General features: G+C 47.9%; 1 protein-coding gene across 1 annotated transcript in view; it reads left to right on the forward strand.

Moving 5' to 3' along the window:
- Positions 1-15,000, forward strand: part of LOC136684321 (malonate--CoA ligase ACSF3, mitochondrial-like) — a 25,840-nt gene that overhangs the window by 1,948 nt on the left and 8,892 nt on the right. Inside the window, exons 2-5 of the mRNA XM_066659137.1 lie at positions 1-476; positions 2,616-2,771; positions 7,637-7,791; positions 8,312-8,457. The exon at positions 1-476 is cut by the window's left edge and continues 274 nt beyond it. Coding sequence (XP_066515234.1) covers positions 1-476; positions 2,616-2,771; positions 7,637-7,791; positions 8,312-8,457 — 933 coding nt within the window. The remainder of the gene's footprint in view (positions 477-2,615; positions 2,772-7,636; positions 7,792-8,311; positions 8,458-15,000) is intronic.

Here is a 15,000-nt window from a genome sequence, read left to right on the forward strand (position 1 = left end):
GCTACAACTCTCTGTACAATAACAGCAGAAGCTTGGCAGGACGTATCAGTCAGGCGCTGTCCTGCGAGGCTGGGGATCTGCAGGGAAAGCGGATATCGTTTCTTTGCGCCAACGATGCTTCGTACACGGTGGCACAGTGGGCGGCGTGGATGTGTGGTGGCACAGCTGTGCCCCTTTACCGGAAACACCCCCTGTCCGAGCTGGAATACATCATCTCTGACTCTGAGAGTTCACTGCTTGTGGCGGGAGAAACTTACAGCAACGTCCTAGAGCCTCTGGCCCAAAAACTGGGGCTGCCCTGCCTCAGTCTGCCTCCTACCTCCAGCCTGGACAGTTTACAGATGGAGGATTCACAAACACCATCCGGGGAAACGCTCTCTGATTGGGCAGACAGACCAGCCATGCTTATCTACACCAGTGGCACCACGGGAAGACCAAAGGGAGTCCTCCACACACACAGCAGCCTCCAGGCGATGGTAAATGATAAGTCTTTCAACTTATACATAATACAACAATCAATCTGATAACTCTGTTGTTGCGGTTCCGGGCTCAGTGCTGCAGAAACCGCTCTATGTAATCTACCTTCGCCTTGATTTCAGGACAGTGCTGTCAAAGAGAAATACACTCTGAAACTGTAGAGGGAGCCAAAGAGCCAAAGTACCAGACATTACCTAGTGTCCATTAAATATCTATAGAAGAGCATGTAATCAAATGGGATGCTCTGGAGTAGCTGTACATGAGCCTAAAAGTCATTATACCCCATGCAAGCCCCTGGCCAAGGCCAAGGCCTCCATAAATTAATCTTCGGCCACTCCCCGGGACCCCTCACCACCGCTTTGGGGATCCATTTCTGTAGGGACACTATTTAACAGCGCACCTCAAACAAGTAGTTCTCCAAACAAACAGAAGGTGGCGCTGTACTCAATGCCTGTATCAGTAAATGAGTGGATGATCAAGAAACACTACTAGATCAACAGCAACTTCACATAGTAAGGGTCTTTATCACCTAGCAACAATCACTACTTTCAAGTCCCCTTTCTTTTAAAGTCACAGTTCTCCCTTGGGCTTAAATCCTTTTTCTTTTTGCTGTCCACGAGCTGAAGTGATGTCATTAGGGCACTCCAGGCTCTGAGGGATGTTGAACTGCATGTCCAACAGAGTGGAAAACTAGATCACTCGCAGTTAAGGAGGTGCTCCTTCTGACCGGCTGAAGGACACGGTGAAAAAGAAGGTGAACTTCACCTTTAGAGCCACCTGCATAATCTTCTCTTTATGAGCTGATAGGAAGCATGACTTTGTGCTTTACACTTTTACACAGTTGAGGAGTGTTGAGGAATACCAGCTGAGGATGGTAGATTGTGCTGTGTAACCGTACAGGAGTGTTGTTATCATTCTGGGCTTCTGATAGCCACTTAGTTCCTGTTCCTTCTGCTACGCTCAGCACCTTGGCTTTTTGTGTAACACGTCCTAAACTCTGGAGCACTGTTCCTGAATGGGTTAAATGGGAGGACACCCAAGCAGACACAGAGAGACACAACACACTCCTCACAGACAGTCACCCGGAGGAAACCCACGCAGACACAAGGAGAACACAACACACTCCTCACAGACAGTCACCAGGAGGAAACCCACGCAGACACAGAGAGAACACACCACACTCCTCACAGACAGTCACCCGGAGGAAACCCACGCAGACACAGAGAGAACACACCACACTCCTCACAGACAGTCACCCGGAGGAAACCCACGCAGACACAGAGAGAACACAACACACTCCTCACAGACAGTCACCCGGAGGAAACCCACGCAGACACAGAGAGAACACACCACACTCCTCACAGACAGTCACCCGGAGGAAACCCACGCAGACACAGGGAGAACACACCACACTCCTCACAGACAGTCACCCGGAGCGGGACTCAAACCCACAACCCCACTACAAAGCTAAAGGGGCTCGGGTTCCTAGGTTCAATCCCTGCCATCGGTCACTATCTGTGAGGATTGTAGTGTGTTCTCTCTGTATCTGCATGGTTTTTTTTTTTTCCCACAGTTTAGAAACACATATTGGTAGCTGGGGTGTCTGAAACTGTCCTCAGGTCTGTGAGTGTGTGAATGTGTCCAGGGTGTGTTCCAGCCTTGCGCACAGTTTACTGAATAAATGTTCGTCTGTACAGAGTCTGACCTGATTCAGCTCTGTGTCTATCACTCCTCGGTCCAGGGGTAAATGTGAGGCGCATGGCAGACCTGTGTTTCTCACACACACACATTAACCCACTTTCAGCCTGTTCTCCTGTAGAGTTCCCTCTTATTGCAGGTTTAACGGGGTTGACGTGGTCATGCGGAGTGTAACTGCTCCTGCTCTGACTGTGGATCATGCAGCGTTCATTCACACCGTCTCATATTAGTCCCACAACCTTCACAACTTGACCCTGACTGTCATTAAAGGCACTTAAGGCCTTACGTGAATGTTTTTAACCCATTTTTCAGCTCTCATCAGTCACTAGGACTCCGTAAGGACATGGGGTGGGCGATAAGAGCTCAGTGGAGCTGAGAGTTAAAAGAGTAACAAACCCAGCCTCCTCCTCCTCCTCCTTCTCTCTCTCCCTCTGTTCCAGGTCCAGGGGATGGTCAGCGAATGGGCCTGGAGCCGAGATGACATGATCCTCCACACGCTGCCCCTGCACCATGTGCATGGTATTGTAAACAAGCTGATGTGTCCACTGTGGGTCGGGGCCACCTGCATCATGCTGCCTGAGTTTAACCCTCAGAAGGTAGAGCACACTTCAGAAATGGCTCTTTGCAATCGCACACAGCATGGAAATTACACTCTGCACACACTGTCCATTCTCTCAGATCCACTGACCACACAGGAGAGCGTTGTAGTTCCACAGTTCCAGATCAGAGTTGCGGTGTGTACTTTTTGTTAACCCCCTTTCACCCTGTTCTTCAGTGGTCAGGGGTGGGCGATATGGCCCTAAAATAATATCACGGTGTTTCAAGGTATTTTGTGTCTGCGTGGGTTTCCTCCGGGTGACTGTCTGTGAGGAGTGTGGTGTGTTCTCTCTGTGTCTGCGTGGGTTTCCTCCGGGTGACTGTCTGTGAGGAGTGTGGTGTGTTCTCCCTGTGTCTGTGTGGGCTGAGAGAACGGACAGTGACAGTAATTCCAGAGCCTACCTGGAATCATTGGCCACAAGGCAGGAACACACCCTGGAGGGTGACGCACACTCACACAGTCACTCACACAGTCACTCACACACTCACACCTACAGACACTTGAGTCAACAATCCACCTACCAACGTGTGTTTTTGGACCGTGGGAGGAAACCGGAGCACCCGGAGGAAACCCAAGCAGACACAGGGAGAACACACAACTCAAACAGGAATAATACATTTTTATGATGTGGTTTTGAAATGGAAACTTATGCTTGTGTTTTCTTTGGGTGGTTTGGGTCGCCCTGCTTTCCTCCAATCAGATTTCTTTATTTATTACAGATGTTAGAGATGAAAGGGAATATATCTTCCTTTATGTATCGGCCGCCGCATGCAGCACAATAAACACAGTGCTAATGATATTGTGCAGCCTTATTGTGGCTCTGTTGGTCTGGGCCAGTCTGACTGGCTCCATGGGACAGCACTGCAGCCCTAGAGGTGTGTGTGTGTGTGTGTGTGTGTGTGTGGGAGGTGGTGTGTGTTCAGGCTTATCGAGGAGTTGTCAGAGAGCGGCACTAATTGTAGCCACGTCGCTGTGCTGCCACTGCTGTGGGCGTCAATAGCAGCGTCCAGGAGCTGACAGGCCAAGGGTGTGTGTGTGTGTGTGTGAGAGAGAGAAGGGAAAGAGACTGGACTGTCACACTAAGTGTTGGAGTGTGTGTGATGGATTGCCTTGTGTGGCTTTGTATCTGACCACAGCAGCTCCGGGTAAAGGCCTCAGAAGCGGATCAATCGATGCTCTGACAGTGAAGAATGATGCTGCTGCTGTGTAAAGGGAGGGGGGTCCAAAGGAAGGGGAGAAAAAATGCAAGGGGGGCTTTAGGGTCCTGCAGATTTTAATGGGTGTCAAGGTGCTGACTGACAGCGAAGGGCTGGAGAGGAGCACAACGTTAAAAACAAAACAGCAGCAGAAATCACACATTCTCTCCCTGATACGACCTTGGACGCTGGTGTGAAAGGAGAGACATCTTTTCCTCGTCAGATCAGAGGGCTTTCTTTTCTTCTCCCTCCTCCAGCTTCATTATTTACAGCACAGCGTACAGGAATTTTTAATGAAGCGTAAAATCAATAGCTGTTTGAGCGACGGTGACGCGGAGTGGAAGACGACTGCGTCTCAATACCGTGGTTTTCTCTTGAATACAGGCGCTCGTATTTAGAGCTTTAATAACAAAGAGGCAGTTTTCTAATGAATGAAGTGAGAGCTCCACTGGAGACGGCGGTGAGACACAGCACACGTTCAGAACTCTGTTTATCTCCTGAAGTCTCTCCCTGTCTCTCGGTCTGAACAGCTCCTGCCGAGGGGAGGTGATGATGAAGAAGGACCGGGGTTATATGCGTGTTCTGTTGAGATGTGGACGCTTGTGAATAATGTGTGGGGAGATGAAAGTGGGGCATTCAAATAACATCAGATAAAGGGAGGGAATAAAGAGCAAATGTCAGGGAAATGGAAATAAATGAGCAAGAAAAAGACAGAGCAAGAGCAAGGGGATGAGCACGGAGCGAGGGAAAGAAACAGAAGCCTTTCTGAGAGAGAGAGACACAGAGAGAGAGAAAGAGATAGAGAGAGACATACAGAGAGAGACATACAGAGAGAGACATACAGAGAGAGAGAGACAGAGAGAGAGAGAAAGAGATAGAGAGAGACACACAGAGAGACATACAGAGAGACATACAGAGAGAGAGAGAAAGAGATAGAGAGAGACACACAGAGAGACATACAGAGAGAGAGAGAGAGAGAGAGACAAAGAGAGAGAGAGACATACAGAGAGAGACATACAGAGAGAGAGAGACAGAGAGAGAGAGAGAAAGAGATAGAGAGAGACACACAGAGAGACACAGAGAGAGAGAGACACAGAGAGAGAGACATACAGAGAGAGAGAGAGACACAGAAAGAGAGAGAAAGAGATAGAGAGAGACACACAGAGAGACATAGAGAGAGAGAGACACACACAGAGAGACATAGAGAGAGAGAGAGACACACAGAGAGACATAGAGAGAGAGACACACACACACAGAGAGAGAGAGAGAGAGAGAGAGAGAGAGAGAGAGAGAGACAGAGGGAGAGAGAGTTGTGGAAGAGAAAGTTGGGGAAGGGAAAGCTGCCTCTTAACCCGAGCTGACAAGGAGAAGAAGGCGAGGTGAATGAGAACTGAGTGACAGATCATAAGTGTGTGTGTGTATGTGTATGTGTGGCTATACCACAATTTTATATATATATATATTCATTTTTGTTGGTCTGTGGGTGTCTGTGTGCGCACACTTTGCCCTTGGGATTGTACAAGTGTGTGTGTGTGTGTGTATGTGGGGAAAGGGGACGAGACAGAGGGAGACTGATAAGAGGAGAGAGGCAGTGAAGCAGGAAATAATGAAATAGAGAGAGAGAGAGAGAGAGAGAGAATGAGCAGGGTGGATGGGGGTTCTCCCCAGGGGACGGAGTGAAGGAGAATCTGTCGTTCACCTTCAATTAATTCACACTTTTCTCTCCCTCAGTGTTGTGGAGGTGCACTCAGCCGTGATGCTGCCTCTCTGACTGACTGCTCTGCTGTGTGTGTGTGTGTGTGTGTGTGAGAGTGTGTGTGTGTGTGAGAGAGAGAGTGTTATTAATCTACACACGCCTCCTGATCGATGTCTGCATTTTAAGTGTGTTACAGTAGCTCAGTGTGTCGTTGTTACAGCTGTGATCAACTCAGTGGCCAGAAGTTTGTGGACACCTGCTCATCCTACATTAAAGGCATTAATAAGGAGTTTAGCCCTGTTTTCCAGCACCAGCCACTCCTACTGTTCTGAGAAGACTGTGCACTACATACTGGCACATTGCTGTGAGGATTTGATGACATTCAGCTATGTGAACATTAGTGAGGTCAGGTGCGGACGTTGGAGGATTAGTTCTGGATCCAAAACGCAGCTCCAACTCTGTCCTGAAGGTACTTTTTTACAGGAAAATAACGGCTAAGGGTTAAAACTACGAGAGTGAAGTGATTTACTTTTGTTTACTGAGGTTAAAGGTGGGGTTAGCTGTAGTTATAGTGTTCATTCGGTACAGTAATCATTATTTATTAATGGAGGTCCTCACAAGTATAGCAGAACAAGTGTGTGTGTGTGTGTGTGTGTGTGTGTGTGTGTGTTGCAGCCCCTTCTCCCACACTCGCTCAAGACATTCATCAAAAGCCGAGGAAAGGCCATGAGAGCTGCCCGTCTCTGACCTCTCACTCGCGGCTCTCTTCTCTCTTCTCTTTTCTAACGCTGTCGTGTTTTGTTCGACGCTGACCTTTACAAACCTCTTCTGCCTTTTTTTTTTTTTTTTTTTTGCTTTTAACCAAAATACCCGCCGTGGAACCTTTTGTCTTAGTGCCTCTCCTCAGAGGAAAGTCTCTGATGCAGCGAGGCTCAGAAACACACAGCTCTCCACACAATCCCTCCTCACTGTTAATAAACTCCTTATACACAATAATACACTGCAGGTCCTTACTGGGATGTTTGGGAATTGGTGGCAAACTAAATCTCTCTCTCTTTCTCCCTCTCTCTGTCTGTCGCCCTCTCTATCTCTCTCTGTGTCTCTCTCATTCTCTCTCTCTCTCTTTCTCCCTCTGTCTCTCTCTCTCTCTCTCTTTCTTTCTCTGTTACTCTCACTCTGTCTCTCACTTTCTCTCTCTCTCTCTCTCTCTCATTCTCTCTCTCTCTCTTTCTCCCTCTGTCTCTCTCTCTCTCTCTTTCTTTCTCTGTTACTCTCACTCTGTCTCTCACTTTCTCTCTCTCTCTCTCTCTCTTTCTTTCTCTTTCTCCCTTTCTATCTCTCTTTCTTTCTCCCTGTCTATCTCTGTCTTTCTCTCTCCCTCTCTCTCTCTCTCTCTCTCTCTCTCTCTCTTTCTCTCTTTCTCCCTTTCTATCTCTCTTTCTTTCTCCCTGTCTATCTCTCTTTCTCTCTCCCTCTCTATCTCTCTCTCTCTCTCTTTCTCCCTCTCTCTCTCTCTCTCATTCTTTCTCTCTCTCTTTCTATCTCGCTTTCTATCTTTCTCCCTTTCTCTCTTCCTCTCTTTCTCTTTTCTCCCTTTCTATCCCTTTCTATCTCTTTCTCTCTCTCTTTCTTTTTCCCTTTCTATCTTTCTTTCTCTCTATCTCTTTCTCTCTTTCTCTTTCTTTCTCCCTTTCTATCTCTCTTTCTCTCGTTTTCTCCCTCTCTCTCTTCCTCTCTTTCTCTTTTCTCTCTTTCTTTTTCCCTTTCTATCTTTCTTTCTATCTCTCTCTTTCTCTCTCCATCTCTCTCTTTCTCTCTATATCTCTCTCTCTCTTTCTCTTTTTCTCCCTTTCTATCTTGCTCTCTCTCTCTCTTTCTCCCTTTCTATCTCTCTTTCTCCCTCTCTATCTCTCTGTCTCTATCTCTCTCTATCTTACTTTCTCTCTCTCTCTCTCTCTCTCTCTCTCTCAGGTGTGGGAGCAGTTGTTGAGCTCTAAAGCACCGATGGTGACTGTGTTTATGGCGGTTCCCACAATTTACTCCAAACTGATCCAGTACTACGACCAGCACTTCTCCCAGCCTCACGTCCAGGACTTCATCAGGGCTGTGTGCAAAGAGAGGATCCGGTATTACACATGTACACACACAGACACACACACACACACACACACACAGTTTTGTTACACTTACTCTTATTCCACTAGTATCTCACTCTAAAATCATGGTCCTACAAGTGTCCTTAATTAAAGACCATGGTTCTGTACAGAACCCTGAATACTTGAAGAACCTTTTGCCTCATGAAAGTGTTCTTCAGACTGATGGAGAATGTGCTGTAGATGGTTGTATAGAGCACCTTTTAGAAAGGGTCCTCAAAGCTTGCCATCGTCACAATAGAGGAACCATTGTTTTGGCACCTTACAGAACCCTTTAATCATGCAGACGGTTCTCCAAGTGTCCAGAGTTCTATGTAGAATCCATTCCTTTAATAAAGAACCCTTGTAGAACCATCATTTTTAAGTGTGTACCATTGCAGAATAAAGCCATTCATCACTCGGCAGAAGAGGAAATGTTATAGACACAGATCCCACTGAACACATTCATCAGCTGTGTGTGTGTGTGTGTGTGTGTGTGTGTGTGTTTGTCTAGACTGATGGTGTCTGGTTCTGCGGCTCTTCCCCAGCCGGTTCTTGAGCGCTGGAAAGCAATGACGGGTCACACTCTGCTGGAGCGGTACGGAATGACCGAGATCGGCATGGCACTGTCCAACCCACTGAACAGACCTCGGACCCCTGGTACTCATCACTTCACACGCTCCTCACGAGTCAGTCACAAGCTCTCAACACTGGGACTTCTTCTCACAGCTCGCTCTGGTTTTTTAAACTGCCCCAAAGCTACAGTTTGGGTTTTAAGGGTTTTGAGCATTTTCCAGCCTCTTTTAAACCCTTTAGATTAGACCTAATTTACGCTACTGTGCCTTTAAGAAGCTCTGTCCTGCGTGAGCCTCATTACAAACGCTGTTGAGGCTGCGACACTCCTTAGAACTTCAGTGTGAATGGGCGGGAGCAGCCAGTGACTGATGGTTGAGAAGCGGGCTTGGGATCAGAGGCTCACAGATTCGATCCCTGCCACCAGCAGCTAAAACACTGGGGACCGAGGGAGTGAAGGATCAGTGATTTCACCTCCCTCAGCATCCACAGCTGCTCCCCAAGCACTGAGACGTGTGTGTGTCTGTTGTCTAATGACTATAGAAGCATGTTTCTAATCTTAATGAGGGCACAGATACTGTGTTTAATGACAGCTGTTTGACAGTGAAGTGAGAATATAACCAGCGTCCTCCGTCTCTGTCACTGAGAGTTCCTGCGATGACCTTGGAAACAAGTCCGGGTTTCTTTAACAAAGCTTTCAGCTTTTATTCTGCCTTTTACAGCTCTTTCATCTTCTTTTCTCCAAAGTCACCAAGTTCTAGCACCACTCAAGTGTTTGAAAACACTCAGAACACTCAGTCTGACACACGACAGAAAAAGTGTGTTAGATTGTTTTATCCCATGGTTTCAGGCTTAAACAGATCTCTGGAGAGGGCCTTTCACAGGGAGGAGTGAAGGAGGAGTGAGAGAGGGGTGAGGGAACGGTGAGGAAGGAGTGAGGGAGGAGTGAGGGAACGGTGAGAGAGGGGTGAGGGAGGAGTGAGAGAGGAGTGAGGGAACGGTGAGGAAGGAGTGAGGGAGGAGTGAGGGAACGGTGAGAGAGGGGTGAGGGAGGAGTGAGAGAGGGGTGAGGGAACGGTGAGGAAGGAGTGAGGGAGGAATATAGGGAGTGAGGAAGGGGTGAGGGAGGAGTGAGAGAGGGGTGAGTGAGAGAGGAATATAGGGATTGAGGGAGGGGTGAAGAAGGAGTGAGGGAGGGGTGAGGGAGGAGTGAGAGAGGAATATAGGGGGTGAGGGAGAAGTGAGGGCGGGATATCACTATATCTTACACAATGCAGATTTTATGTTTAATATTTAAGAAAAGAATTTAAGAAACTGAGTGACTGGGTGAGTGTGTGTGTGTTGTGTGATTGGGTGAGTGTGTGAAACTGTGAGTGACTGGGTGAGTGTGTGTGTGTTGTGTGATTGGGTGAGTGTGTGAAACTGTGAGTGACTGGGTGAGTGTGTGATATTGTCCTCGGGTGTGTGTGTGTGATTGGGTGAGTGTGTGTGTTATGTGATTGGGTGAGTGTGTGAAACTGTGAGTGACTGGGTGAGTGTGTGATATTGTCCTCGGGTGTGTGTGTGTGCTTGGGTGAGTGTGTGAAACTGTGAGTGACTGGATGAGTGTGAGAAACTGTGAGTGACTGGGTGAGTATGTGTGTGTGTTGTGTGATTGGGTGAGTGTGTGAAACTGTGAGTGACTGGGTGAGTGTGTGATATTGTCCTCGGGTGTGTGTGTGTGAAACTGTGAGTGACTGGATGAGTGTGTGATATTGTCCTGTGTGTGTGTGTGTGTCTGTGTTTCTGTGGCCATCACATGAATGTGATGGCCATTTTACATGTCGTACTTCTTATGCATTGTGTCATGTGTCTCACAATGAGCCCTGGGTTTAAGAAAGCAGATTAAAGTCAATGTATTTTTATTGTTCTTCTTCTGTGAGTTGTGTGTGGATGTGTTTTCTTGTTGTTATTAATCTCCTGTGTTAATTCTGTTGTAATCACAGCACGACTCCGATAGTTTGAGGTCACTGCGTTATATCTTTTTCTTTTTCCTCCGGCGCAGTCTCATAGTAGTTTACTGACAGTAGAGTAGAGTTTCCGAAAAGCAGCCTGTCCTTGAGGATTAATTGTACGTGGAGTTGCGCCGTGGTACGTCAGGCTCCTGTTTTGAAGTTCTGTGTTTGACTCTTTCTCTCTGTTGTTTTCGGTGCCGTACAAACAGCTCTGTGATCCGAGGAGCACTTGACTCTTGCACAGACACGACACACACCGTAAAACAGACACGTCCCAGAGGCTTGTGGGATACTGGAGGTCTCCACGGCGACGTAGATCAAGCCTGAGCTGTCTGCCTCCGCTTGTTCCGCGTTCGGAGCTATCAAAGCCGCTAAGTGCATCCATTGTGGGTCTGTTTTGTCGTCGTTGTTGTTGTTGATGTTGTTTGCGTTTGTTGCGGAGGTTTGCAGCGGGGAACCGAGAGCTGACGCTAATTAATCCTCCAGCGGTTCCTTCTTTCCTGTTTTAAATAGGTTAAAGAAACTATATCAGTAACAAGCGCTCGAGAGCTTCCTCACCGTCTGATAAAAGAAGGTCACACCTCCTCACTCTGCCTCCACCTTCCTTTAGAAACTCATTCACCGCACGGAAACAGGAGGACAGTCAGACTTCAGTCCGTTTACTTTTGATTCCCCAAATACTTCTGTAACCACTTCATCAGGGCTGCATTCACACACTCACCCAGTCACTCACACACTCACCCAATCACTCACACACACAACTGTGGACAGTTTCACACTCTCACCCAGTCACCCACACACTCACCCAGTCACTCACACACTCACCCAGTCACTCACACACACACACACACACACCTGTGGACAGTTTCACACACTCACCCAGTCACTCACACACTCACATTTGTGGACAGTTTCACACACTCACCCAGTCACCCACACACTCACCCAGTCACTCACACACACACACACACACACCTGTGAACAGTTTCACACACTCACCCAATCACTCACACACTCACAGCTGTGGACAGTTTCACACACTCACCCAGTCACTCACACACTCACACCCGTGAACAGTTTCACACACTCACCCAGTCACACACACTCACACCCGTAGACAGATTCACACACTCACTTAGTCACACTCACCCAGTCACTCACACACTCACACCCGTGGACAGTTTCACACACTCACCCAGTCACTCACTCACACACCCAGTCACTCATACACTCACACCCGTGGACAATTTCACACACTCACCCAGTCACTCACTCACACACCCAGTCACTCATACACTCACACCCGTGAACAGTTTCACACACTCACCCAGTCACTCACTCACACACCCAGTCACTCATACACTCACACCCGTGGACAGTTTCACACACTCACCCAGTCACTCACTCACACACCCAGTCACTCATACACTCACACCCGTGAACAGTTTCACACACTCACCCAGTCACTCACACACTCACACCCGTAGACAGTTTCACACACTCACTTAGTCACACTCACCCAGTCACTCACACACTCACACCCGTGGACAGTTTCACACACTCACCCAGTCACTCACTCACACACCCAGTCACTCATACACTCACACCCGTGGACAATTTCACACACTCACCCAGTCACTCACACCTGTGGACAGTTTCACCCACTCACTCTGTCACTCACACACCCGTAGACAGTTTCACACACTCACCCAGTCACTCACACACACCCGTAGACAGTTTCACACACTCACCCAGTCACTCACACACACCCGTGAACAGTTTCACACACTCACCCAGTCACTCACACACACCCGTGAACAGTTTCACACACTCACCCAGTCACACACACTCACACCCGTAGACAGTTTCACACACTCACTCAGTCCCACTCACCCAGTCACTCACACTTGTGGACAGTTTCACACACTCACTCAGTCACTCACACCCATGGACAGTTTCACACACTCACCCAGTCACCTTCACACTCACCCTGTCACTCACACACACTCACACACACCCGTAGACAGTTTCACACACTCACTCAGTCACTCACACACTCACACCTGAAGGAAAGAGTAGTGATCCCCTGGAAGTGTGTTGAACGCCTGTGACATTGTTTTAAAGAGATTTTTCTCATTTACAGTGAAACTTAACTATAATTTGAAGTGGAAAACCAGTCTCTCTCGGTCTCAAAAGAGCTCCTCAAACACACCTCACTTCAGTCTCATAATCCATGCTCTTTTACACAGAACACAGACTCTCAGCAGTTTCAGACCACACACAACTCTCTCTCTCTCTCTCTCTCTCTCTCTCTCTTCACCTCCACACCCCCCTCTCCGTGTCTCACCCTCCCTCCCTTTTTTCCTCTTGTTCTTCTTCTTTCTGCTGTGGGGTTTCAGGGGGTGCAGATTTTTACCCCTTGGGCAGCTCTGCCTGCAGTAGTCTGTGAGGGGCTTTGAATAAAACATGATTGTGTGTGTGTGTGTGTGTGTGTGTGACTTTTAATGAGCGTTCAGATGAGCTCAGAGGTGGAGGCTTGTTAATGCACAGCAAGAGAACTGTTGTGCTGCTTTTTGCCTTTCGACGAGAACGGCCATCATCCCCTCTCACACACACACACACACACACACACACACACTGTCTTCCTGTACAGGTAGCTGAGGTTCCATCTGTGATCCAGAATCATCCAGCATTAGTATCTGACCTCACTAACTCTCCTTTGGCTGGATGCACTCAAATCTCACAGCTATGTTCCAGTCTCCAGTGTAAAGTCTTCATAGGGCAGTAGCGGTTGTTATCGTTGCATACTTTTCAACCCACGTGTCTACAAACCTGATTCAATCTGACAGCAGAGATCACGTTTGTTTTTATCCGACTCACGACGGCAGCTCGTAAAATGACGCCGTGGTCTTTTGAAGAGGTTCAAACGCTCCTTGGATCGGTGGCCGACGAAAGAATCCAGCGAGAGCTGGACGCTGCAACAAGGAAGGAACAAACTCTACTGATCTGTCTGAACTGATGACGGAGCTGTGTTCAGTCCCAAACAACAACAACACGCCAACACACCAAAGCCTGCTGTTCCCGGGGGTCTGAGATATCACTGACACCCTGTTTAACAGTAGGGGGCGCTACCAGCGAGTACAGCCAAGAGGAATAGAGTAGAATAGAGTGGAAAAGTGCCTTTACTTCCATTCCCTTGATACCCCTCTCGGTCATGGCCTACTGCACTGGGGGGGTTGGTCAAATGTAGCGTCTCAGACGCCCTCTAGAGGTCAGCACAATGTACTGACATTTGTCCATCTTTTGTACAATAGTTCGATGATATAATAACTGTGACAGATCCAGATATATTCCAACTCTGATCCTTTAATATGTATCTATTTGAGGAAAGTTGAGAACTGGAGTATTTTTAGATGTAAACAGAACACCACAATCAAAGCCAATGGCACTTAGTGTGGTGTAATTATGTTCCTAACTAAAGCGACTGAGACCCTCCTGAGGCCTGTTTTTCTGAGGTTGCGTTTTGACGGCGGGTGTGTGTTTGTTTCTCTCTCACTCTGTGGAATCTCTCTTTCCTCTGAAGTCTTTCTGAGCACATCTGAGGGCAGGAGCGAGGGGAGATGGCCTCAGTTCGACTAGAAAAGGATTCTGGAGTTTTCGGATGATGGAGAGAGATGGAGTTTTTTTTCTTATCGGAGCCGAGGGTCCGGGAGCGAGGGGGCGTCTCCTGGAAACGAACCCGATCACTCCGGAGAAACACAGAGAAGACTCAGGAATGAAGGGTGGTGTGGTTTTTAGGAGCGCTTGCCCCAAATGTACAGGACCTCAACAAAATCTATATACAGCAGTGTTAAAGAGGACATGGTGTAATATTAACAACCTGGTTTTTTTAATGACACTGAGGGCAGTGGTTGATACTGAGTCAGAGACAGTGAGGCTGGATGTTCCTCACCATTACGTTGCACCTTTGTTTGTTGGCACCACCTTCAAGCACTCACTCTGTCAACTTGTTTTTGAACGTTCCTTAGAGTTCTTTAGACTGGGTGAGTGTGTGAAACTGTCCACAGGTGAGTGTGTGTGAGAGTGACTGGGTGAGTGTGTGAAACTGTCCACAGGTGTGTGTGTGAGAGTGACTGGGTGAGTGTGTGTGAGAGTGACTGGGTGAGTGTGTGAAACTGTCCACAGGTGTGTGTGTGAGAGTGACTGGGTGAGTGTGTGTGTGAGTGACTGGGTGAGTGTGTGAGACTGTCCACAGGTGTGAGTGTGTGAGTGACTGAGTGAGTGTGTGAGACTGTCCACAGGTGTGAGTGTGTGAGTGACTGGGTGAGTGTATGAGACTGTCCACAGGTGTGAGTGTGTGAGTGACTGGGTGAATCACTTAGATTGAATTTAAAATGTAGCTCTATTAATTTCATTTCGAGCACTATTTTAATAACCGTCCTTTTTTATTACTCTGTTTTATTGTCTTTTATTTTAAGTTTTTTAAATTTCACTGAATAGCTTTTCATTCATTCATTCATTATCTGTAACCCTTATCCAGTTCAGGGTCACGGTGGGTCCAGAGCCTACCTGGAATCATTGGGCGCAAGGCGGGAATACACCCTGGAGGGGGCGCCAGTCCTTCACAGGGCGACAC

The sequence above is a fragment of the Hoplias malabaricus genome, unplaced genomic scaffold (genome assembly GCF_029633855.1).
Source record: "Hoplias malabaricus isolate fHopMal1 unplaced genomic scaffold, fHopMal1.hap1 scaffold_120, whole genome shotgun sequence".
In the NCBI taxonomy this organism is placed as follows: domain Eukaryota; kingdom Metazoa; phylum Chordata; class Actinopteri; order Characiformes; family Erythrinidae; genus Hoplias; species Hoplias malabaricus.